At 39.0% G+C, this 26,207-nt stretch overlaps 4 protein-coding genes across 6 annotated transcripts in view; 3 read left to right on the plus strand and 1 right to left on the minus strand.

The window, feature by feature from the left end:
- The window catches only part of LOC107037528 (FGGY carbohydrate kinase domain-containing protein), a 35,138-nt gene extending 26,371 nt beyond the window's left edge, over window positions 1-8,767 (minus strand). The window contains exon 1 of the mRNA XM_015256128.2: window positions 8,657-8,767. The gene's annotated coding sequence lies outside the window, so the exon portion shown is untranslated. The remainder of the gene's footprint in view (window positions 1-8,656) is intronic.
- On the plus strand, window positions 794-5,042 carry LOC107037529 (venom acid phosphatase Acph-1). Its single transcript, XM_015256130.1, has 4 exons — window positions 794-1,093; window positions 2,305-2,706; window positions 3,470-3,802; window positions 3,884-5,042. Exons 1-4 carry the CDS (start codon window positions 893-895, stop codon window positions 4,034-4,036), a joined length of 1,089 nt encoding a protein of 362 aa, XP_015111616.1. The 5' UTR covers window positions 794-892; the 3' UTR covers window positions 4,037-5,042.
- LOC107037532 (ribonuclease P/MRP protein subunit POP5) lies at window positions 8,334-10,948 on the plus strand. Its single transcript, XM_015256134.1, has 4 exons — window positions 8,334-8,558; window positions 8,636-8,781; window positions 9,815-9,984; window positions 10,152-10,948. Exons 1-4 carry the CDS (start codon window positions 8,539-8,541, stop codon window positions 10,266-10,268), a joined length of 453 nt encoding a protein of 150 aa, XP_015111620.1. The 5' UTR covers window positions 8,334-8,538; the 3' UTR covers window positions 10,269-10,948.
- A 1,506-nt stretch (window positions 10,949-12,454) lies between these two features.
- Window positions 12,455-26,200, plus strand: LOC107037547. 3 transcript variants are annotated; one of them, XM_015256161.1, is made up of 5 exons: window positions 12,455-12,734; window positions 21,755-22,060; window positions 22,887-25,325; window positions 25,567-25,769; window positions 25,845-26,200. In XM_015256161.1, the coding sequence occupies exons 1-4, from the start codon at window positions 12,636-12,638 to the stop codon at window positions 25,624-25,626; spliced, it is 2,904 nt and encodes a 967-aa protein (XP_015111647.1). In that variant the 5' UTR covers window positions 12,455-12,635; the 3' UTR covers window positions 25,627-25,769; window positions 25,845-26,200. The 3 variants fall into 3 exon arrangements, with proteins under 3 accessions (XP_015111647.1, XP_015111648.1, XP_015111649.1); XM_015256163.1 differs by lacking the exon at window positions 12,455-12,734 and adding an exon at window positions 13,873-13,953; XM_015256162.1 differs by lacking the exon at window positions 25,567-25,769.
- Window positions 26,201-26,207: the final 7 nt, after the last annotated feature.

Consider the following 26,207-nt stretch of genomic DNA (forward strand, 5'->3'; position numbering starts at 1 on the left):
TTTTCTTCTAAATTTATTCGATTTCATTCATTAATTTATTTCATTTTTTTAAATTATGACTGCGAATTTTAGGAAATTATGTGTATGAAATTTCGAGTCGTGACTGCTTTGAACACTTCGGAAGAAAATGAGACCATAAAGGAAGAAGAAAATAGTTAAAGCGTTTTATGTTGATATAACAATATAAAACTCATTATCGCGAGTAGACCTAAGATATAATGAGAGAGAGGCGTATGTGGGACTTACGCCCTTTTCGTTTTATTTCAACATGAAATGTGTCATCCGAAGTGTACAACACATAATGTAAAAAGGGCGTAAGTGTCATTTTTTGAATGAAATGAAAGAGGCGTAAGTGTGGAGATACGCCCCTTTCCCGTTGAAATATAGCAATTACGCCTTTTTCCTATAGATCTTTTTTTTTCCGATTTTTGGTCAGAAATTCCATGAAAAACCGAAAAAACAGGAATTCGGAACATACGCCCCTTTCACTTTTAAAATGGGTTTTTTGGCACTTACGCCCCTTTGATTTTAATGCGACGATATGTTCGATTTTACATTCCTTACAATTATTACAAAATGCGAGGAGCTACCGTATTGAGAACCCCTTTCCGGTTATCGACAAATTTATGCTCGGGGTCTACCATACCAACAGTTCCGTACGCTCATCGTAGTCCATGCGCCACCGCTACGTATTTTGCTGTTGAACACTTTACATTGGCCCTGCTCATTTCCCCTATAATCTCTGATTCTCTCATATTACTTGTCGTCGTGTCTGTTAGTTGTGGCGCTTCAATCGCCCGGGAATCGCCTGACTAGACTATTTAAACTGCGCTCACAAGTTTCAACCACCAAGTATTCTTTATCTCTCGCTGTAGCTAACAAGTTTTGTACGATGAAGTTCCATTATGGATGGATAATATTCTGTTTCATCTTACATTCAAAGTTCAACAATGCAAAACTTTTACTAGTTCAAGTTCTAGCGCATCACACAGAGTGCAATCCACATCCAGGCGTCATCAATTCGTTATTTCCTCACATGCCTGACATCATCAATAGTTCTTACATACTGGAGGGCCCCAGCCAGTTGACGAGCGTATGTACAAATTATTAAGTATATTAAAATATAAGCTTATACTATTAAATATATTAAAATATAAGCTAAAATATATTAAAATATACCGATGGCATTGGCTGTTAATCGCCAGTTTTAACTGACCAATTTCTGACGCATAAGAAAGATACCTGACCACAGAGTCCTTAAAAATATATTCGCCACATTATTTAATTATTAAGTGCTAGTCACAAAATTTCAATGTCTTCCTACGAATAGTACAAATGCATTTGTATAGGAACTAACTTTAATTTTCGGAATCATTATTATATTTCCGTTTTGTTTGATTATGTGGAAGAAAGGTTGCATCTGCGACAAAAATGTACTTTGTCTTGTGGTCAATAAATAAACATCCTATCAAAAAAAAACGGCGGTGGCTGTGTGGTAAGAGTGTGGGATTGGCATGCGGAAGACCCGGGTTCGATTCTCGGCTGCACGATTTTTACCTTTTCACTTCCGAATAGAAGCAAAAAGGTGAAAATTTTCTAAAAACTTTGTCATCATATTGTAATTAAAATTTCGTTTTTTTGCCGCTATATCAACTCAACTGTCTGTAAGTACGTGCGTGACCAAGCTTTTCTTCAATTGTTCGCTATTGAATTGATGGAATTTAATTATTTTTCGTTTTCAAAATTTAAAGGCATTGTTAAACCCTATGCATCGACATTAATTACAATTCAATTTCTACTCAACATTTATGTATTTTATTATTTACTTATTTATTGGATATAGACCCAACAGCGTAGTGCCAGTTACCGGGTCAAATTTGATACATTCAGATATAAGTACTTAATTAAATGTTCAATTACATATATGTAGGGGAGGGTGGGGTAAAATAGACACTTTTGATATTTAAAGAAATATTTATAACTCAGAGATAGATTTATCAATTGAAATCAGTTTAGGCTCAACACAAAGGGAAAGAATTGTTCTTTTTATTGAAAAATAAAAAAAACACATTTCACCAACAATTCAACCTGTCATTAACATTTTAAAAAAATGTCAAGTGTCCATTTTACCTCACTCTCCCCTATATGGTAGACGAAGGCACGATTGAGTTTCGGTAGAATAGGAATTCAAGAAATTTTCGAATTTGTTGAAAAATCAGTTGTCCCACGATAACTAAAAGAAAACTTCTAGATTCATTGAATCATGAAGTGGCAATTTCAATTTACCGCTTGTTTTTTTTTTAGAATGGGAAAATGGATGCATGGAAATTAGGAGTCTACTTCCGTCAGACCTATGAAGATTTATATTACCATAGCAGAATTTATTTCCGTCCAGAGCGTGTAGACGCGCCATTAGAAACAACCTGTCTCATGGCGCGCGGAATATTTCTAAAGAATTCTCTCGACGATAACTGTGTCGAATTGAAAAATAGAAACAACTTATGGTTCGATATAAATTACTTGAAAATGGATCCACTGTACAGTGGCTGGTTCAAATGTCTAGATCCAGTTGGATTTGGTCAAATCCCGCCTGAAGACGTAAATAAAAACCTGGAAGCCGCTTACGAGTACATGTTCAATCAGACGGGGAGCAAATTCGACAAGTTCTATCGAAGTGGGATCCTGTATCGCCAGTTTCGTGCAATGGTGCGAAAATTTACAATGAGCATTGCAATGAGTTTACAATGAGCATTAATTTATTGATAAAACAGCCCTGATAGATTAAACCCAGAGTTAACTCTGGGTCGACTCTGGGTTTATGGAAAAAAACCCAGCGAAGAAAGAGAGAAACTCTGGGAAATTTCCATGAACTCCGAGTTAACTCAGAGTTCACGCACGAAAAAATTTAATAGAAAAACCTATCGAATTCGTTAGAAAATTCTATTGAATTTCTATTAAACTTTTTATTAGTTTTTGGCTGATTCTATTGACATATTCAATAGAAAAAGTCAACAGAATTCGATTTTTCTATATAGTTTGTTCTTTACCTATATTTTCTATAGAATTTGCTCGACTCAAATTTTCCAAGTTTTTTTAATTCTATTTTTTTTCTTCTCATCAAGAAAATCAAACGAAAAAACTTGGAAAATTTGAGCCGAGGAAATTCTATAGAAAATATCTCAATAGAATAAGTTATATAGAAAAATTGAATTCTATTGACTTTTTCTACTGAATATTTTCTATTGAACATTTCAATAGAATCGGCCAAAAAGTAATAGAGCAGTTCAATAGAATGTTCTAACGAATTCGATAGGTTTTTCTATTAACTTTTTTCGGATTATAACAGTTAACACGGATTAACTCTGGGTTTGATTCACCAGGGCGTTGGACGGAAAATCATTAGACGCATGATATTTGGACTAAATGTACCCTACCCAAAATGACATTAATCATAATAGGATCCTTTCAGGAGAGTGTTGGCATTACTTTAGAGCCCTGGATGGAACGAATATATCCTGATGGAATATTGAAGAATCTCACTATTGATGAGTATGCGCAGCAGTCCGCCGGGTCTGCGAAGCTTCGCCTGAATGGAGGTGCCCACATCGGAATTTTCTTACGCAATGTTAACAATTACTTGGATGGTTTGGACCTAAGGAAACTATTTATTTTCGTGGGAGACGATATCCATATTGTCGGACTTCTCAATATTCTGAAAGTTTATGACAACAACCACATTCCTAATTATGGCAGTTATATTGTATTAGAGTTGCACAATATTGAAAATAAATTGGTTGTCAGGGTTGGTAGACATTTGACGAAAATTAGATGACTCAGACCCAATGTTTGCTCAATGATTTGATAATTTTGTTTTTTTATTCAGGCCAAGTACAACAATGGCACATCTGTGACGGAACCACCTGCGCCGCTTGTAATTCCTGGATGTTCGGAGGATTGTCCGCTACAGGAATTTGAAGTAATTTTGGGTCAACATATACTATATACACATTTTCATAAACTCAAATGCAATATGTGAAGTATTTGGAGAATGTCGCTCAAAATGTTGACTTTTAATTTGACCTTTGTTATGATTATAATGGATGATAGTTAAAATGAATAATTTATTTCCAGTGGGTTATTTGAAATGTTTCGTATAAACCGCTCATTAATTTCGTCAATGACATGGTATGGTATTGTGACGCATTCGACGTGGGCTATTATTGTCGCGTATTTGACGAATATTTGTTGTGATGGATGAAGACTTATTCAATAGTGTCTCTTGGAATGTTTATCGTAGATCCGTTGATCGGTGTTGTGAAGGAGATTGTGTAGAAATGGTGATTATCGGTTTAGTGTGTTTGTTTTTTTGAGAACAAAGAATCCATTCACTTTCCCCTTATTTTCTCTTGTTGACGTTGAAAATTTCATTGAAATTTGAATTTTTGGGATGAATTTTTCATGGGATGAATATGTTTTGGGATGAAATTGTTTGGGATGAGTTGTCTGGGATGAATTCATCTAGACCCCGAATGCAAGGTCTAGTTTTTCGGTCAATGCACAAAGGGCGCCAAGTATCCCACACACTTTTCAATGGATCGCACAAGGATAGTGTGCATCATCTGGCCATCTTTGTTCAATGCCTATGACTAATGGAGTGGGTGCACTTCTGCCGCCGTCTAAGTTTGGAATAATTTTCGAATAAAATATCTTTCTTGGATGAGCTGTAAATTTACAGAACACATTGTTTCTTTATTTTTGATGTTCAAATGTTAACACCTTCAATTTTTTGAAATGTTTCGATTTTTTCTCTGCAACCGGCGACGGTGGCTGAAGTGGTTAAATCGCTCGCCCGGACGGCGAGACCTGCGAGGCGCGGGTTCGAGTCCGGCTTGGGGCAGTTGGGATTTTTAATCTTTTGGAAACCGTCGAACGGAACTCTAGACACCGAGAATCATCGGAGAAGTGTTAGGAAAACATTCTCGACCAAGCTTTTCCCATGGTTTCGTTTGGTCAGTGGGAGAGTCTGTATGTGCACTGAGAGAAAAACAAACACGTCAAACAAGTCTTGTTTGGGCCAACAAAATCGCTAGTTGAAAATTGCCAAAAAAGACTTTGTTTGGTTCGAATTTGAAAGTCTCAAACATGAATAATTGTTCTGCATTCGACAGCAACGAAATATTTGGCTCAAGAGGCGGATAACTAAGATTTTTCGAGAGCAAAATACGTATGAGAGTATCGAGTAACGAAGGAGTAGTGCTAGAAATGACATTTCTTGTGTCTACTGTGAAGAACCTCACAAATGAGGACCAAAAGCGAAAATTTTTATGTTAAAATTATTTTAAAAATGTGTTTTTTTTTACGAAATAAACGTAAAATTGAGTTCTTATGGGAAGCTAAATTTTTATTTCTATTTCCGGTAATAATAATTTAACTATTATTAATATTGTTTAAATTACTGGGGGGAATTTTGAACAAACTATTGATAAAGAGAATGAGACGATGTGGAAAATTTTTGAGTGATAAGGTGAAAAATGAGAAATTAAAGAAACGCGAAGAAAGTTTCTCGCAACAAGAAACCACCGGCCGAAACGGAAATACTAAAGGTTTGATTTTGTGGCAAAAACGACCACAAATTCATAAATAAAAATTTATTTTTTGATTAAGATCCGTAGGGAATTATTAAAACTTCAACAGGAACCATGAAATAAAATTTAATGAGAAGAATTTAAATTTTTAGAGACTGGGGAAAATTGAATGGGACACAGTGTGTCAGAGAGAGATGGAAAGTAAAGGGAGAACGATAGCGCCGAGTAGAAATTTTAAATCGGTTGGTTGCCACGGCGCGCACCAGATGGCGAAAGGTAGCTTTTGTGTCTTTGCGTGCCGAATCGGAAATTCAATGGATAACAAGAATAATTTCCTTAAGAATTTCAATTAGTAATCCTGGGGTTTATTAGCTAATTAGAGATAATTTTGGGGTCATCGTCGTAAACTGTACCCGCAACCTGAATTTTTCCGGCGACGTGACAAGAAATTATCACTGACGACAAGCTAGTCGAGCCCTGGCTGATTATCCGTGAAACCCGAACACCGTGTGGACCAGAAGGAATCTCCGATCAACGAGGGAATTTGGGGACAGAAAAACTGGAAATTTAAGAATAAATCTCTGAAACCCGGAAAATTAATAATTAACGAACACGTCGAACCTGTGCTCTAATTTTTATTTAGGACCCTGGCTACTGAGCAACGAGCACCACAAAATTAACACAGGGGAAAATAAATTCTAGACGTTAAAATTTAAAAAGTTCGTTACACTACAGAGAAAGCAATTTTTTTTATCTACTAAATCAATTTTTGCGACAAAAATTTTTCATTCCGGCGCACTTTCTGCATGTTTGGCACAAAAAAATACTTTTTTGATAATTTTCAAAAAACTGTTTTCTTGGCACAAGTAAGACTTGTTTGAGAACTTTGTCGTTTTTCTCTCAGTGTGGGGTACTACAATGGATACGATTGAAGAGGAAGTCGACCCATGAAACAGCAAATATGTAAAAACTCGAATAGGGTATATATGGCAAGGAAAATAACTTTATCTTCTAATAAATGTGGTATGAATATGGCTTTAACCCGCAAAAACGTTGAATACTGCATTTCTATCGGTCGAAATTCAGATGGAGAATAATCCAATAGAATGCCCTGTGTTCTCATACAAAAATGAAGAACATGTCTTCGCCGTAGGGTTTGAAAATCGTAACTACCAATTGCTTCATGGCATGAATTTTGCAATGTCAAAAGGGCCCAAGTCCAGCCAAAAATATGACAAATATAATAAATTTGTTTAGTGTAACTGTTAATTTATTCGATTTTACTGAGAAGAAGAATCCCTAGGGTTTAAAATATTCCGTAAGGTTGTAGCTTTTTGAATGAATAATAAAACGCGAAAAAAAAATCTCAAGGTAAAGTAACGCCTTGAGCTATTGCTATCAGCTTGCATGGTTTCGTTCATTTTTATCAATATAAAGTTTGCAAAAAATATTCTGGAAAATTCCGATGATAAGAAATTTCAATCATTCCCGCCAACACATCGAGTTTTATTTGTGATTCGTGAGACACGTGGCAAATATTGGATTGTGTATCTTTGACAATAAAAAAATTTAACGTGAAAACCTTGAAGAAAGAACTAACTCCACACGGAATCAAAACGGTCTAAAATCTCCTTGGCAAATTCCTTGTTATATTATACGTAGAAAACTTGATAAAATACCGGTGGTATTTTACTTGCCGGCCTACCTTGGCTAGATCTAAAGACTTTTGACTTTTTTTGTGATACTCATAACTCAGAAACAAATTCATTAATTGAGATCAATCTAGGCTCATTCTAAAGGGGAAGAAGTGTAGTTTCCATGGCAAAAAAAATTATTCCATTTTATTTAAAATTGAATGGGCTGTTACCATTTTTAAAAAAATCAAAAGGGGCCGTTTTACCCCACTCTCCCCTAAATCGACTTCTGGTGATGAAACTTAGGTACTCGAAATTAAGACTTCTGAATTAAGGGCCAGAAATGAAGGGTCACAAGGGCAAAATAAGGGTCACGGAGTTATAATGAGGGTCAGAATAAGAGTTTAGATGAGGGCCATGAGGGTCAAAATAAGGGTCAGAGGTTTTTCCCTCAAATGAGGTTTCCCTTGTCCTTCGGAAAATGCGGTACAGGGGGTTGGGGGGTGGGAAGGGAACAAATCGTAAAGACCTGAAAGGGTATACGAGAAGAAATTTTTTTTAAAAAATAAGGGTCATGGGCGAGGGCGAAATAAGGATCAAAATAGCGATCATGGGTGTCAAAATAAGGGTTAAAATAAGGTTCATGGGGGTCATATGGGGTCTCTATATTATCAAAATTCAAATCAACTTTTGATGATGAAACTTTGATACTCGAAATTAAGACTCCAGAATCAAGGGCCAGAAATGAAGGGTCACAATGACAAAATAAGGGTTACGAGGGTTATAATGAAGGTTAGAATAAAGGTCACGAGAGTCAGATTAAGAGGGTGACAAGGGGCAGATTAGGGGTAACAAGGATCAGAATAAGGGTTATGGGGGTTGGCGAAATGATTCCTTGAAATAACTTCAAAAATCCCCTTAAATACTCAAAGCAGTCGAAAAACTCATAAAACATTATTTATCCACCTCGAAAAGTCGAACATTTTGTATCCGAGGTATTTTTCAATCCCTCTAATGAGAACCGAGAAAATTGGCCTCCAAAAGCTCGAATGCTTCGAAGAAAAATGAATCTACGAACCACTCGCATGTGGGTATTTATTGTTTACCACTCGACCCTCCGCAATTCACGTGACTCTTGCTCTCTTGTCATCACATCCCACTCACAACCACTGACGTCACTCAACACTCGCATCATCCAATCATAAATTACCGATAATTAATTTCTGGACAATAAAATTAATTTCAAAGACTAGTTATTGGAGTTTTTTTCCGGTAAAAATGAGGTGAAACTGCGGACCTCGAGGGGTTTTAACCTCAAAATGGTTCGATTCAAGAACAGGTACTACATTAAATGAAATTTGAGAGACGATCATTTGATTATTTTATGCTAATGGCTAATTATCGTTAATTTTTCAGGTACATTACAGTTGAGATTACCTTGAAAGACAGTGAAGATAGACTGCTGGTGTTAAAGCCTTCTGCACTGTACCATGCTGTTCAGAAAAGTGTGGAGAAGATGTATGGAGACTTTGGGCTGGCCGCGATCAAGGCCGGATTGAACGGTAAAAAGTAGAAAATCAAGTTGATTATGTTGAAAGAAAAATGTCGAAGTGATTTTACAGGATGGAGGGGATAAACACTAGACTTTTGCATTTTAATATTTATGATTTAGACTTGTTTCATCATTTAAAAGAGAGAAATCCTAATTAATCAATAATCGAGTTGATGATTAATAATTTCGGAATTGTTTAGAGGCTTTTTACACTTGAATATTCGTAATTTAGAAACAAATTTATTAATTGAAGTCTCATTTTGTGTTTGAAAGGAATATAATTCTATTTAATTGACAATCCGATGGGTTTTTAATATTTTTAACGGTAAATAGGAAAAAATCATGTTGAATATGCTGAAGGAAAAATATTGAAGTGATTTTACAGGATGAAAGGGATAAACACTAGACTTTTGCAATTTAATATTCATGATTTAGACTTGTTTCATCATTTAAAGGAGAGAAATCCTAATTAATCAACAATACAGTGGATATTTAATGTTTTTTTAATTATTTAGAGGCTTTTTGGACCCGAATATTCGTAATTTAGAAACGAGTTAATTGTTCAAAGACTTATTTCCTTTCTAAAAGGAAAAAATAGTGATTAATCAACAATCCAATGGATATTTAGCATTATTGGTGTGTCTCAGAGACTCTATAGAATCTAGAATCCATAATTTAGGAACAAATTTATTAATTTAAGTCTCATTTTGTATTTAAGAGGTACATAATCCCATTTAATCAATAATGCAATGGGTTTTTAATATTTTTCTAATAATTTAGAGACTAAAAATAATTATTCGTAATTCACAAAACAAATTCTCAGATTGAAGACTTATTGCAGCTGTGAAAGGGGCATCATTTCACGTAATTAATAATCAGAGAAGCTTTCAACATCCATTTTCGAATAGTCTAACATTTTTTTACAAAATAAAATTTCAGAAAATGAAAAAATTATTCTCAAAAATGCATTCATGCTGAATTTCCAATTTTCCTCTGTAATCGGCCATGTTTCTAACTCATGTTTTTATTAATTCCTTTTTCAGCACAATATTGCAATCCACACACGAGAATTGCTCTCATCAAGTGTCGACATGGGCCCCACAATTTTTTAATCGATGCAATTCCCACGATTAACGATGTCGGTGGAAGATTCGTGGAGATGAAGATACTCTATGTGGGAGCAACCATGAAGAATTGTTTTTTGTTCATCAAAGTGAGTGGATCTTCACAGATACCCATTTGAAATCAATTTGTTGGGTGATAAATTTAGAAAAGAAAGTGGTCAAGCGTATGAAGTTGACGTTGAATTGAGAATTTTCGAAATTATATTCTTCAAAAATCATTTCAGGGAAATAATTTTCAATTATTTTTCTTTCGTAGAAACATCAGCAGAAAACATTGCAAGCTGTCTGGGGAACATTGAAAAATGATCAAGAGAGGAAGAAAATGATGGAATCACTGATGACGTTGACAGCGGAAATGAAAGACTTCAGATAGTGAAAAATGATGAATAAATTTAAAAAACAACTCAATTTTATAATTCCTCACTCCATTATAATTGTATCTCTCAAAAATTCTCAGTAATAATTAATTCTAGGAGATTATGTCTTACAACCTTTTTTATAGCTGAGGAAATTCCCTACAAAAAATGTCGTGTAATATTTTTTCGTAGAATTTCTCATTATAGAGTTAATGAAGCGATTAGAAAATTAAAAAATCGTGGTTTCCCACGAAATAATTTTTTTTTTTGGAATCCAAGTCTACTTTAAATGCAATTATCTGAATAATGATTAATTTTAGAACAAAATGTCTCAAAAGCTTTTTATGGAGCTTAGGAAATTCTCTACAAAAAATGTCACATTTGCTTGTAGAATTTCTCATTATGGAGTTAATGAAGTGATTAAGAGATGAAAAAATCGTGGTTTTCTACGAAATATGTTTTAAAATGAAATTCAAGTCTGCTTTGAATGCAATTATCTGAATAATGATTAATCTTAGGAGAAAATGTCTCAAGAGCTTTTTTTTGTAGAACCATCAGCAAAACATTACCAGATGTCTCAGGAGTATTAAAAAATTATCAAAAGAGAAAGAAAATGATGGAATCACTGATGACGTTGACATCAGAAATGAGACTTCACATAATGAAAAATGAAAAATATATTTTTAATAATGTGCAATTCTATAATTCGTCACTCAATTGTAATTCCATCTCCCAAAACTTGGAAAACTTTCTCTCCCCTCACTTTCAGATCAATTATCTCAATTTCTATTTGATGAATGTTCAAATTGTCTCGTAAATTCTTGTATTTGTGGAAACGTGAGGGCAGCATGTCCACACATCGACGAGACTCATCGCGGAGTAATTGCGAGGATTACCTAATCAACTTTTACCAATTAAATGTTCGTTCGAGTCCCACGTTAAATCATGCATAGAGTGAAAGGACGATAATTACTCGATAATTAGTAGAAAAATATTTCTCGTGGATGAGAATAATTATGGATTGAAGGGGTTCCCCTCATGTGTGCACGTTCCACCTTTGATCCTAGGGAAAATTGGGGGATGAAGGAGTGTCACGTTATAAAATGAATTTCACTTTTTTTGTAAATTAAGGAATTTATTTTGACAACGAGTGATTTTGGAAAGAAAATGCATATGACCTTTTTTGCAGCTGAGGAAATTTTCTACCAAAAATGTCTTGTCATATTTTGTTGTAGGATTTGTCATTATCGAGATAGCGAGGCGATTAGGAGTGTAAATGTAACGAAGTATACATTTTTATGAAATTTGTTGTCTACTTTGAATGCAATTATCTCCATAATGATTAATCCTAGGAAAAAATGTTGTAAAATCCTTTTTGTTGCTCATAAAATTTTCTACAAAAAGTATCTATAATATTTTTCCATGAAACCTCTCACTCAGGAGATAATTTAACAATTTGAAGATATGGAAATTTTGTTTTCCCAGCCGATCACAACTTTTTTTCATTAAATTCAATTTTTTTTTTGATGCAATTATCTCTATAATGATTACTTCTAGAAGAAAATATCTCAAAATCTTTCTTGTAGCTTGTAAAATTCTCCACAAAAAGTATTTATAACGCTTTCTCCCAAAACTTCTCATTTTCGAGATAATTCACCAATCAGACATGCGGAAATTCTATTTTCCACTCGATCAAAACTCGAAGCATAATTCAAGTTTACCTTGAATGCAATTATTTCAATAATGATTAATTCTAAGAGAAAATGCTTAAAGTTTTTTTTTGAAGCTTACAATATTCCCTACAAAAAGTATTCATAGCATTTTTTTCCGAAATCCCTCTCTCCCGAGATAATTGAACAATTAAAAAATGTGGAACTGTTGTTTTCCCACTCGAGTAAAATTTTATGAAAAAATCAACTTTACTTTCGATGCAATTATCTCCATAACCATCATCTCTAGAAGAAAATCTCCCAAAATCATTTTTGCAGCTTACAAAATTCTCTAGAAAAACTATTCACAACATTTTCCCGTAAAACCCGTCCTTGCCGAGATAATCTCCCAAAACCCCTCCAATCCCCAATAATTCCCTAAAACCATCTTGCTCCCGTTTCCAGCCGCTTCCGCCATATTCGGAAGGGCGCCGCTCCGGGGGGGCGAGGGTGGTGGGGACTCCCTCTACACAACAGACTCCCGAACCTGGCAGAAACGTTGAAACTGGTTGAAACAGGCGTCCAGGAAGCAGTCCACTCCGAAGTTCCAATTTCGCTCGATTTTTATCAATTTCCCCGCCTCAAGCGCTCCAAAAACGCCTCAATTTCCGTGTGAATAAACGAGAAGCATAATTACGAGTGAGAAAACAGTGGATTGAACCAGAAAATTAGCGAATGTACTCGGTTCTATGTGAATCGAGGTGGCGAGAGGGTCCCCAGGGATCTCCGATGTCTTCCGAGGGACTTTGCGAGGACCAAAACGACTCCAGTGAGGTAATTAACCATTCCAATTGTTCATTGAGGGCTCCATGAGTTTATTCCGGTGGCCGAGGACAGTTGTCATCGTAGTGCACCGCCCGGGGACTATTTATTGATCATCATTTCGGAGAATGCAGTGGTATTTTCGCGTGTCGAATGGAGTTTACTCTGGGGTTCGGCGATTTGCGGATTTTTCCGGGAATTTTTCAATTGATTTTTGGATTTTTGGAGGGACTTTTTGAGGGGTTGTCAGAGGGAAGTTGGGAAGGAGAGAGGTTTTTGCGAGAAAAGCCGGTGGAAAAAAAATTTTTTTCATTTTTTTTAGGGGAAAATGAGACAATACAATAAAATTTTTTAGTCGTCGATTTCTCGTGAACTAATGATGCGATCGGAATCACTTGGAACTCGATTTGAAGCCTGAAAAAGTGTCTTCAAAATGAAAAAAGAGTTGGGGAATTTCACTCAGCCGACGTTGAGATATTGGTGGTTGAAGACGGGTCATTTTGGTCTTGGTTCGATGATTTGTGGAGTTTTGAGGGGATTTTTTCAATTATTTTCGATAATTTTTGGTTTTTTGGAGGGGTTTGTCGAGCGGTTGTCAGAAAGAATTGAGGGGGAGAGGAGTTGTTGGGAAGGAGAGAGATTTTTGCGAGAAAAGCCGGTGGAAAAAACGTTTTTTTTTTTTAGGAGAAGATGAGACAGTAAAATAAAACTTTTTAGTCATCGATATTTCCTGATCTAATGATGCGATCGGGATGACTCGGAGCTCATTTTGAAGATATGTTTTCAGGCTTCAAAGTGAAGAAAAAAGTGTTAAAATTTCACTGAGCCGATCTTTAGTTATTGGTGATTGAAGACGGGTTATTTTAGCCTCGTCTCTCCTAACGAAGATTTTTCGAGGGAATTGTTGTTTTCCTTGGGTGGAGGGGGTTATCAAGTCGTGATTAATCACCGCTGTGATTATGTTGATGATTCAGGTGATTAGTTCGATGAGGAAGTGCGTCGAAATGGAAAATTCTGAGGGGAATTGGTTTTTATGGCGTTTTACTTTCGTTTTTTTCACTTTCTAGTTATTAGTTTTTGTTATCAAAGTTATGATGTGGGGAGTATTTAGATGATTATTGGGGGAGGGAGAGCGATGAAGGAGGGAGAGGTGTAATCGAGGCGATTCGAGAAGAAGTGGAAGAGGAAACGATGAGTTTTTCGGGTTTTTCGTTGAGTCGAAGTTATCGAGGTGAGGAGTGGTTTTAGAAGAAAATGTGACAAATACTTTTTATAGAGAATTTTATCAGCTACAAAAAATGTTCTGGGACATTTTTTCCCAGGAACGACTTTTATCGAGATAATTGCATTCAAAGGAAACTTGAAGTTCACAAAAATTTGGATTTCATTGAGACGCAGAATTTTTGCATCTTCTAATTGTTTGATTATCTTATTAATAAATAGTTTGAGACGAAAATGCAATGAATAATTTTTGTAGAGAATTTCCTCATCTACAAAAATGTTCTATGACATTTTCTCCGAGGATTGATCGTGATCGAGATAACTGCATTCAAAGAAAACTTGAATTTCACAAAAATTTGAATTTTCTGAAAAAGAATTATCACAATTCCTTATCGTTTCCTTATCTCGGTAACGAGACATTCCAGAAGAAAACGGGACCCATTTATTGTACATAATTTCCTCAACTAGAAAAAAAAGTCTTATCAATTTCCCTCCTAAAACCCCTCGCTTCCGATATAAAAACGCAATTATAAAAAAAGCAATAATTCTTCTCAAGCCCAGAACGTTGCAAAAAGAGTCTTCTTCAACCTCAAATATCTTCCAACCAAACGAACCAAATCCAAAAAATCACCTCTCATTTTGAACTTCACGAAAAAACCAAGAAAATGAGCCCAATTTCGTCGAAATTCCCTCAGTCAATCTCGAGATGCTCTCCTCCGAGAAAAATCACTCCTCGCCTCTCACTCTTCGTTCTGGTGCTTAAACTTAAAATAAAATTCCTCTTCCCAAAAATTTCATACAAAAATAATTTATTTCACAAGAACAGTATCAACCCCTCCCCCCCCCCAATCATCACTCCATTCCCACAGCCTCTCCCAGATACCTCACCTCCGAAAAAGCCCTCCCACTTCCGCGATTCCTGGAGTGCCTCTCGGAATTCGCAGCCCCCCATCCGTAATTTCCTGTCCATCTGTGTCCCATTCCCCTCGCCCTCCCCCTCACAGTTAAACGTCCTCCCCAGAATGCATTCTTCGCGTCCCAGAGTTTATATTTACCCTCAGTACAACACACGTCAGTGCAGCACACGTTTGCAGGCCATCCGGAGGCATTTTATGGTGGGAAGACCCCCAGGCTCGTGTAATAAACATTGTATTACATTGTTTGTAATAATACTGATACTGACGAGAAAAGTTTTGAAATTGACTAGAAAAAGGAGAAATAGGGGAAGAGTGAGGCAAAGTAAAAGGGGAGGGAGGGTAATTTTACCGCTACATGAGGGTCAACAAGGGTCAAATGGGAGACAGGGGAAAGGGTCAAGAGGGTTAAACGGGAGAGTAAAGCGATGTGATCGTTCTGTTCATCTCCATCGTTTGACCTTTAGGAACATTTGACCTTCGATTTGAAGGTCAAATAGGAGAGACAGGCGATTGGGTCAGGGGTCAAACGATAGAGCAGGAGTGATCGCTCTCCCGTTTGACCCTTGACCCATCCGTCTGTCTCTCCCCGTAAAGCCCACGGGGCGACTATCACTCCTGCTCTCCCATTTGACCTTTAAGATTGCTTGACCCTTCGACTTCGGAAGGGTCACGGGGGTCGAACGGGAGAGAAAATTGAAGTGATCGCTCTGTTCACCTCTGCCAGTTGACCCTTCAGAGCATTTGTCCTTCGATTTGAGGGTCAAATGGAGAGGACAGGCGAATGTGTCACGAGTCAAACGGCAGAGCAGCAGTGATAGCCCTCCAGTTTGACCCTTGACCCATCCGCCTGACCCTCCCATTAGAGCCCAGTGAAAGGTTATCACTCCTGCTCTCCCGTTTGACCCTCAACGCCTTTTGCCCCTGAAAAACCATTGAACATTTTTTTAATAATACATCCGTCTTTCATCACCGTTCCACTTTGCCTCATGCCCCCCTACTCCTCAGTCAGGCTTATAAACAGTAGTTTTGATCCTCGACGTCTTGCAGGTGCCGATTCCCGAGGATTTCTCGATAATTTCCGTTTTTGGAACCCTCTCGGGTTGCCTCCCGATTCTCCCCCCGTCCCCCACGTACAGAATATTCCTCGGGGAGACTCCCGGGCCGAAGATAATCCTCCCACCATCCCCTCGGTACTCGATTTCCCCGCCGTTCTTCCCGGTTATCTCCAGGCGACTGCCGTCCCCGATCATCCGGATCTTCCCCGTGTTCTCGTGGACCCTCAGACGACAACCGTCCCCGACGACCTGAAGGGTCTGGGTGTTCGATGGGAGGAAGAGTCTCAGGTTGTCTCCACGCATTGTGGAGTTGTCGTTCGAGGGCTTGTGCATTTTCAAAATCTGAAATTAGAGAAAGTTTGAGGGGTTATTGGACTGTGGGAAAAGAAAAGGCTTGCGAATTTCTTTATTCAAAGGTCTAAACATCCTCGAGGGTCAAACGCGATCACTCCTGTCTCTCCCATTTGCCCTAAATGAAGGTCAAATGTTCCTGAGGCTCAGACGACAGAGACGAACAGAATGATCACTTCGATTTTTTCTTCCGTTTGACCCTCTCGACCCTTTCACCTGTCTCGCATTTGACCGTCATGTCGAAGAGTCAAACAATCTTGAAGGTCAAACGGGAGAGCTCTTCCATTTGACCCTTAAGTCGAAGGGTCACACGACAAAACATCAAACGTTCTTTAGGGTCAAATGATTTTGAAGGTCAAACGGGAGAGACAGGAGTGATCGCCCTCCCGTTTGATCCATCCCCCTGCTTCTCCCATTTGACCTTCAAATCTAGGGTCAAATGACTTAAGGATCAAACGACAGAGACGAGCAGAACGATCACTTTGCTTGACTCTCCCGTGGAACGGTAGCGAATTTCGCTGGGTCAAACGAGAGAGACAAACGAAGTGATCAGAATGGTCAAACTTCTTCACGGGTCAAATGGGAGTGACAGGCGAAGGGGGCAAAGGGGCAAACGGGAGTGATCACTTCACTCGTCTCTCCCAACAGACCCTCAAGGCCGTTTAACTCTTCTGATCTATTTTAACTCTAAAGAACAATTGACCTTTCATAATTTTTTAGAATAATAGACATAGAAAAAAGTTTTCTCGATTTCCCCCTGCATTCCCTTCTGCTAGCATTCCGCTTTGCCCCATTATATCTCACACAAATCCGCCAATTACCTCGGAATTTTAATTAATCCTCCAAATAGCGATTAATCCATGTTCAATTAGCACCGACACTTCCACTACAACGAAACCAAGATTTTTTTTTCTTCCCAATAAATTGAGCTAACTCGCCTCGTTGTATTCACCCGTCATTTTTTGCTCTTTCACCAATCGTTTTCGTCTTTATAAACTCTAACCACGCGCTTCCGGAGTTGCGGTGGGTAATGATTGCGTGAAGAGAAGGCGGTGAGCTAATATATGTAAGTGCCCCACTACGTTCGATTAATGACCCTGATGTCAGCTGTCGTCGGTGATTCCCCCGGTTTTGTACGTTGGAAGATGCGTTATTAATGGGAAGTTTTTTTATCGCTCGACCAAGGTTCACTACCGTGACTCAATAATTAATTGCACGTTACGTGTCACTTCGGGGAGTCCTCTGGAGCTCCTGGAGATGTAGGTCATCGGTAATGACGGCTTTTAGGAATTATTAATGTGATTTTTGGATTTTTAAACTACTTTGATGGATTAATTGGTTCAGATCGCGACAAGTTGAATTTCACGTCGAGTTTGTCCCCAAAATATCTCCGTAATGAGTGGGTTGAGGAGGAAATATGTAGGAACATTTTTTGCGGAGAATTTTGTCAGCTACAAAAAAGGTCCAGTGATATTTCCCCCTGAAACCATTCGTTATCAAGATATTCTCATTTTAACAGAGTCCCACTTTTTTCTATCGCTGAATTGTTGATAAGACAAGAAAAAAGTTTATTATCAATTTAATATTTTTGTAATTGTATTCTCAGCGTGTTTGTCGACGTTCAGTGATGTAGGCATTGAATTGAGTAAATCGTTGGAAGCATATTCGAAAAAATATTATGGTTGCAAACAACGCTCCGGGAGATAATGTGTGAGTAGTCTGATAATCCAATGGGGAGTCCCTCAATCGTATCACGTTGTTTGTGTGCGAAGAAAATTGGTTATCGAGAGATTACTCGATTAACTTCAACAGCCGGTCATTCGGGATTAATTTCCGGGGTTAAATAGACGTTTAATGAACTTCATTCTACCTCCTCCGTAAATTCGAAACAAAACTTTTAAATTCTTCCATTATCTTGTCCTTCAGTGTCTGAAGGATATTTTCGTCTGAAGAGAATTAAGTTCTCTCTGGCAGCGGATAGAGGAAAACACTGAGAAAATACTTCGAGCATGTTTTATATTCGTGACATTCTCTTCAATAATTTGTTACGATTTACCCTGGGATACTGTTTCGACTATTCTAAAATAATCGATATCTTCGAGTTAATAATTAAATTCATTCGAATGTTTTGACGACTTTTATATAAATTTTATTTTTACAGTTTATTGTTAATTCTTACAGTTCTGTTTGCTTTTAATAATTTATATAGATTACACTCACGAACAGTTGATTTTCAATTTTAAACTTTGTTAAATAATACTACTGACAAGGTTAATTTATGTCGAATGTCTCTATACGCGCACAATATTCCATAAAATGATGTGATTCTCTTGCAACTCGAGGTTGAAGTGTGGCAGGAATAAAAATTTCTCTCTTGTCAAGGCAAAAACTGGGGGTGTCTGTCAAGGTATCAAAATTTAATGTGGAAGGGAGTACGATCTTCGGATTGATGGAGGAGAAATTATGAATGATGTGATTAGGCGGTCAGAATTTTTTTAACCACAACAATGAGAATAAGGAGGGAGGGCGTGGCGTAACTCAGTTTGCTAATTCAGGGGTGGCGCTTGTCTGAGGTAGAAAGTTGCGTAGAGTAATGGGATACAGTGTTCGTCTGGAAGAGATTAAGTCATAAATGCTTGAAATTTTTGCTTTCCTTTGAAAACTTTTGTCTCAAATCCGAGGGAAAACACGTGGGTCGCGACGAAACGTATTAAATTGTAAAATGTCTAAAGATTCCTTTATATACAATATTTTATAACGGTCAGAGCGATTTTGTAAGGAAAGAGAATTTTCACGGTTTGAAAATGTATTTTATTACGGTCAGCGGTTTACTTCAAGTTTTTGTTCCAAGAGAAATAAATTATGTTTTTAAAAAGATCAAATGCAGCTGGCAAACTTAATAGTTGGGGAATTGGCCCTGAGTAATTCCAAGAATTGAGGAATTGGCCCTGGAGTATTGAATTGCTAGCCGTTTGAATAGTTTGGTAAAAACCCGGATTAAATTTTATAATAAATGAAACATTCGACATAGAGAAATTTCTGAAATAAAACTTTTCGTTATGAAACAGGTACCCTGACATGGACATATTCAATGATTCGTTTACTCTATCAAAAGTGCTTAAGAAACCGTTATTATTCATTACTGGTTCTTTTGGCTTGTAAATAATTGAGATTTAAGACTTTCCGCTCACAACGCCACTTTCGACCTCTTATGTATTATTGTAGGGATCGAGGTGTTGACGGGAAGATAACAATCCACTACGGTGTAATTGATAATTAATAATGAATTAATAATGATAATTCTGTAGCGAAGTGGTAAACTTGGTCAAATCGATGTTGACGATCGGCCAGTCTTTGACGAATATCTCGGAATCTGAAAGAGATAGAACAATTTGTCTCACGACCTTTTTTATATAGCCAATTGAGGGCTATAAAAAAGATCGTGAGAAAATTTTTGCCACCTCTCATAGATTCCGAGATATTCATAAAAAAAACTGGCGAAAAGTCAAATCGACTTAACGCGGTTTACCGTTATTTGGAAATGTCCAGAGTATTCTACTCAAGAAAGAGAGTTAATGATTGATAAACTTATTAAACACAAGTGTCCTAGACTGTACACCATATCCGCACTCCTGGTGGCAAAAGATCTCGAACCTCTCAAGATTATACACCAGTTCATTAAAAAATGTAAAATCAGAATTTAAGGTAACGAAGTATTGGTGTCCACAGCGAAAGACCTAAAATAAAGTTGGACCAAATATGTTACAGCAGCAACTACTATTTTCCTTTATGACTTTCGTACATCTTGAGTGAATGTAAGTAACCCACTGCAGGTTAATACAATAAATTTTAAAAAACCGGTTTACCACTGCACTACTGAATTCATTGCTACGTTAATATATAATAGAAAAATGAAGAATAAGTAATGTGATCCGATCGAGTGTCCGATGGGAATTGTACTGAATATATTATATCGCACCGAGAGGTGTTGACGAGACTCCTGAGTGTCCTCACGATTGGTGAATAGGAAAATGATACGCGTGGCACCGAAGGTGCGAGTGAGATAGCAAGTACATGCGATAGTCCTCAACCTGAGTACGCGTGTTAGGATGTAGCGAGACGCTACCTTATGCCATAATCTGCAATTTACACCTCGCGTTACCATCTACCTGTGGATAAACTATTTTTAAAAATTTTATTTCTTGCCATATATACCCTATTCGGATTTTAACATGTTTTGCGGTTTCATGGGCCGACTTCCTCTCCAACTGTGTCGCATTGTACCCCAGGAGCTGTACCCCACGTACAGACTCTCCGGGTGACCAAGGGAAACCATGGAAAACCTTGGTCGACACGGGCGTCCATCGACCGAGCCTCATCGGAGAATGTTTTCCTAACACTTCTCCGATGATTCTCTGTGTCTAAACTTCCATTCGACGGTTTCCGAAAGATTAAAAATCACAATTGCCCCACGCCGGACTCGAACCCGCGCCTCACGGGTCCCGCCGTCCGGTCGAGCGATTTAACCGCTTCGGCCACCGTCGCCACCTGTGGATAAACTATCTGTATTACATTTAAGTTTATTCATCTACTATTGGGGACGCTTAATAACAAGACGCCCTCTATGAATGCCTGCGTTAAGGGTGCACATCTACGATACACAAGCAAATGGGGGCTTGTCTGAGCGCGTGTGTGTATACCTCTTTGACGGCCATATTGGCAAAAAAAAGCGCCCTCAACGATATTTCCTGTTCCCAATTCAAGTCATGTAATTAGCCGCGATTGTTACATGTTATACAAATAAATAAAAAATAAATAAATTATTTCATTGGAGAGAGGAGGGTCAAATGATTTTAAGGGTCGTTTGACCCTCAACCGTAAACATTCGTAAGGCTTGTTTGACCCCCGAAATTATTTGACCCTCACTTGATGCAGGGATAGCCAAATTTGTAATATTTCATTACGGTTACTTTTGCAGCCCTTAATTAGATAACGTCATTCTTGAAATTTTTTGAGTACTTAAGTATAATCAATTCAAATATTCAAATTTTAATTATTTTATCAATCAATAATTTGAGGTAGGAAGATTGACGATTACTTGTGTAATCGAAAATACCCTTTCAAGAAATTTGAATTATTCACTTAGTAGTAAATTTACAGTTTCATATTAACAAATTTTAAATATATTATTATTATTTGTAAAAAATCAGATTAAAAATATTATATTATTTGAAAAAGTGAATCAACATATTTCAAACCTTCAATAATGTAAGGGTCAAATCCTTATAATATTACAGAACTTTAATATTCATGGGAATCCCTGCTTGAAAGTGAAAGAAAAAAAATTTCCTGGATTGTACTGAATGTTCGTTTTCAAATGTTTGAAGAACGAATATTTTTTTTGTAAAATAAAAATAATACATTTGTAAAATGCAATTTAAATGAAAAAATCAATGAACAAATTTTATGAAAATTAATTAAATTTCAGAATGAAGAGAAGAACGTGAAGATGAACGGCGAAGTGATCGAGGTGGATCTGAAGATTCCAGAGCTGTGTCTGCCAGCATCGCCTCAGTATGTCACACGTCAGGACTCTGGTGTACCGGAGGACCTATCGTCCCCCTCCAACAAGACGTCACCGGAGAACGACGATGAGGATCCCAACGGGACCATGAACAGCGACTGCAACATCACAGTCATTCACGTGACGGATGCATTAACTGAGGGCAAGGACAAAGATAATAAGGATGGGAGTGATTCGGGAGTCGAGGGCTGCACTACGGAAATACCTAGGGTAATGGATACATTTTTTTATTAATACCTTCAACTCTGACTTGGACGTCTAAGAAAGATAGTGGGGCAAAGTGGAACGGTAGCAAAAAAAGAATGTAGAGAAAAATTGGTACAACTTTTTTTTCCATCTTTGTTGCTCAAAAAAATGTGAAGGGCCAAATGTTCTCAAGGGTCTAACAGATAGATGGAGAGAAGTGATTTATTATTTCTCTGAGATATAAAAGACCCTCAAAACTCCTCCGCCTGTTTTATTTTCCTGTTGAGGGTCAAACGACCCTTGATGACGCTCGAAGCTGACCCTTGAGGGCCGAATTGTCTCAAGGGGCAAGAGGCTCAAATGACATCTATATTATCCCTTGGGCTATTCTACTCGGTCAACCTTAGATGTTTTTAAGGCATAAATTACATGGAAAGTGGGATACTATATGCTATCCATCGACTTTCCGGACCTCTATACGAGGGAAATAATTGAATAATTATCAAAGTGGGCTGTGAAGGGTGAAGTGGCTGTGAGGCTCAAATGAGACTGTTTGGCCCGTAAAGGGTCAAATGGTCGTAAAGGTTGAACGACCCTTACGGACGTTTGGGGTTGAGGGTCAAATTGTCTCAAGGCTCAAGTGACCCTCAAAATCACTTGACCCTTAAAGGTTTAAATGCTCATGAAGGTCGAATGACCCTTAACGATTAATGTCAAACGAAGGTCGAACTCTTTGACCCTTGAACAACAAAATTAACTACCATTCCATTTGCCCCACAAGCCCTCAAAAAAATTCACCCCATCACCCCCCAAAAAACCCAAATTCTCACACCCCCCCTGATAATTCCAGGTGAATGGCTACTCCAGTAGCATAAACAACCTCGACGAGGTGTCATGCGACTCAAGTCTAGTATCTTGTAGTTCAGTATACGAGGACCCTTGCGGTACCCTCCCCGACGAGCTCCTCCCGCGCACCCCCCCGATCTCCCACTCACGCGAGCACACCTCCGAGGGTGGAAGTGAGAGTTCCTCCGTGACCGGTTCCACAGGTTCGCGCCCTACCCCTCGTACCTCAAAACGTCCACCCTGCACCTCGACCACCACCACCAAAAAGAAGCCCCCGAATCCCCCTCAGAAGTCCTCCAGAACGCGTCCGGTTCCCCAAACCGAGCCCCCAAGGCCGAAATCTCGAGCGCCGGTTCTGAAGCCTCCGCCGCCCAAGCAGACCATCAAACTCTGGTCTGCAGGCACCCCCGCTCGCTCCAGAACCCGATCCCGACCGTCAACCGACTCCCTCACCCTCTCGATTTCCTCACCTCTCGCCAAGGAACTCGAAAAAGACCTGTCGCAAAGAAGCATAACACGCGCGACAGCATCAAGCCTCTCGAAATGCCGCACGACCCCGATATCCACCCCCTCGGAGGACTTCAAACGTCCGTTGTCCACTCCCAGATCGTCAAAACCCCTGACGAGATCGATAACTGTCGACAAAACGCGCGCCAAATCCGAACTTCACAAGCTAGAGACGAAGACGATAGAAACCTTTGGGACTCTCCCGAGGAGAAGGACCTCGAAATTCAGTCTGCCGCCCACGGAGGACCCGAAGAAGTCCCTCAGCAGGGACCCCTCGTTATCCCGCCTCGACAAAACCCGAAAGAAGTCACTGCTAAAGCCAAAACCCCCGGAGAAAACGATAATCTATCATGAAGCAAGCATACAGACCGGTCTGACAGCTTCGGATATCGAGCACCTGTTGAACGGTCTCCCCGCGAGATCCTGTGGCCCCGAGGTTCCCGACAGGATCACCTCGGACACCCAGACGGAGATCCAAATGGTCCCGGACTCCTTCTATCAGGCGCTCAAGATCCAATTCGAAGACCTTAAGAACGAGAAGGACAAGCTTGAGCAGAAGCTCTCGTCCACCGAGCGACACCTCATGGACGAGCGTTCAGACCATCACTTTACGCGTCAGGAGCTCGAGAAAAACCTTCAGCGGGTCCAGGCGATCCTCGGAACCACCGAGAACCCCGAGGGTAACGACTCCCTCCTGGAGCTGGAGTCCCATTTCCAGGAGTCGGGGCAAGTCGTAGCGAATCAACAAGTTGAGATAGCTAACTTGCAGTCCCTCTGCCGAATGTTGAATCGAGATCTCGAGAAGAGTCTGGCTGCCCAGAAGAATCTTCTGCAGCACCAGCAGGAGGTCGAGGCCGAAACCCTTGAACTCCAGGAGTTCCTTCATCTCGAGAAGACAGCGATGGCGGAAGCCATGAAGGAACTAGAAGCAGAACTCATTCAGAAGAACGAACTTCTGTCTTCTAAGGACGAGGAACTTAGGAGGGCGATGGAAGAGTGCAAGCATCTCGTCAGGATGAGTGAGCAGCGCCGCCAGGAGAATCTCTCCCTGGAGATGAGGATGAGTGCAATTGAACGCAAGTCGAGGGATCTCTTGCTGACACAAGGAGCTGCCGTTTCCGGCGCGGGTGTTGCCTTGTCAGGACTTGGTAACAGGCTTGAGGCCCTTGTTGATCAGCTGGTGAAGTCTTACAAGATATCGGAGAAGGATCTTGAGGATGTTGTCTATCATAACGAGGCTTACTCCAAGTCCAACAGCAGCGCTGAGTCGTCGCCTGTGAGCTCGAGATCGCTGAACCTCGTGCCCTCGCCCAAGAGGCACTCGTTCGTTTCAGCTGTCATCGGAGCTATCAGGAATGCTGCCACTCATCCTTTTGTGATGAAGGGGGAGAAAGGCACCTGCGAGAAAGGACTCTTCAGGGAGTTCAGGGCTGATGAGAGTGAGGATCTACTGGACTTTGAGACAGAGCCCTGTCTCATGATGGAGAGCGTTCTTGAGGATGTACCTCTGCATGACGGCTATTCCAGGAATATGGTTAGCAGTTGTGACTCTCTGAGAAGGGGCTTCAGCGTTCCTGATGGGGGGCTCGATGGTTATGGGGATGCTGAAATGGGACGCAGTGCTGACGAGTTCTCGTCGTTGAACAGCCTTACTCAAGCGATCTTGAATAGGAGAAGGGTTGAGGAGAATGAGGAGGAGGAGACGGCAGACGAGGAGGATGAGGAGGACGAGAGTGGGGAGAGGGTCCAGGGGGATTATGGGACGGCTGTTAACCTTGTTGATCAAGTAATCGATGTGGATAATCTAGTTACCAAGCTGCTGAAGGTCTTGAGGATCATACAGTTGGAGAATGATACTTGTATTAAGGAGCTGAGGGAGGAGAAGGGGGAGCTCGAGGGGAGGCTCGCCATTGCTGGCAGAGAGGATGACACTGAGGTGAGTTGATGAGGATTAATATTACTATTGTCATTATCTCTTGAAATCATCATTTGGTCGACTTTTTTTCAAGTCGTTAAGGGATTGGATCACTTTTTGGAAAAATTGATTTTTAAATATCTCAAAATCTGGGGGAGATGGCCAAACTTTTGTGAGAACCTTTTTTGGAGCTCGCATTTCGCTCTACAAGGAAGGTCTTCTCAAAATTTTTGCTATCTCCCATTAATTTTAAAATTTTCAGGAAAAACTGAATCTACAATTAACTTGCTTCACTGGAGGAAATGAGTTAGGACCTTCTTAAGTCAGCAATGTTTCCCGAAATATTGGAATGATGCGATTTCATAAATCAAATGTCATTTTGAAGTCTGAAAAAATACCTTCAAAATGGAAAACAAATCGTCGAAATTCATGCTGTCAATCTCAAGTTATTGACGATTGAAAAATGTTCGTTTCACCTGCATCACCCCTAGATTCTCGAGAAACTAAATAATTTTCAGAACCAAAAATCTTGTGTTCCAGAAAACTGAAGGAATTGCATCATAAATCAAAGGCTCAATCAAATCTAGTCTTCATCCCCTGGACAATCGTCCCCTGAAACCGCTTGATATGTCCCCTAGACTGCCGCATTATTTCGAGTGAGACTGCATTTATTTTCCTAATAACTCCTTTGCTTTGACGTTATTGAGCAGTGGATCAATGAATTATAGTAACCAATGAATTGTATCATAGAAATTGTAAAAATTGCATAGTTCTACAGTAATATAAGTATCTTTTGTACTCAGCGAATTACCCATGAGATTGCATAATTAAAAAACAAAGCAGGGATTGAAAAACTGTATTTATTGTAATTTCAGATGAATAAATATCATTTTAATAAAAAAG

This window comes from Diachasma alloeum, unplaced genomic scaffold (assembly GCF_001412515.2).
Source record: "Diachasma alloeum isolate Michigan unplaced genomic scaffold, Dall2.0 Dall_scaffold_00255, whole genome shotgun sequence".
NCBI lineage: Eukaryota > Metazoa > Arthropoda > Insecta > Hymenoptera > Braconidae > Diachasma > Diachasma alloeum.

Excerpts from the sequence above, each read along its gene's own strand:
- LOC107037529 (XM_015256130.1), top strand. The coding sequence starts at position 893 with ATGAAGTTCCATTATGGATGGATAATATTCTGTTTCATCTTACATTCA. Across the intron at positions 1,094-2,304 it reads GCCCCAGCCAGTTGACGAGC|AATGGGAAAATGGATGCATG; the intron begins GTATGTACAAAT and ends TTTTTTTTTTAG. Across the intron at positions 3,803-3,883 it reads AAAATAAATTGGTTGTCAGG|GCCAAGTACAACAATGGCAC; the intron begins GTTGGTAGACAT and ends TTTTTTATTCAG.
- LOC107037532 (XM_015256134.1), top strand. The coding sequence starts at position 8,539 with ATGGTTCGATTCAAGAACAG. Across the intron at positions 8,782-9,814 it reads GATCAAGGCCGGATTGAACG|CACAATATTGCAATCCACAC; the intron begins GTAAAAAGTAGA and ends TTCCTTTTTCAG. Across the intron at positions 9,985-10,151 it reads ATTGTTTTTTGTTCATCAAA|AAACATCAGCAGAAAACATT; the intron begins GTGAGTGGATCT and ends TTTCTTTCGTAG.
- LOC107037547 (XM_015256161.1), top strand. The coding sequence starts at position 12,636 with ATGTACTCGGTTCTATGTGAATCGAGGTGGCGAGAGGGTCCCCAGGGA. Across the intron at positions 12,735-21,754 it reads ACCAAAACGACTCCAGTGAG|AATGAAGAGAAGAACGTGAA; the intron begins GTAATTAACCAT and ends ATTAAATTTCAG. Across the intron at positions 22,061-22,886 it reads GCACTACGGAAATACCTAGG|GTGAATGGCTACTCCAGTAG; the intron begins GTAATGGATACA and ends TGATAATTCCAG.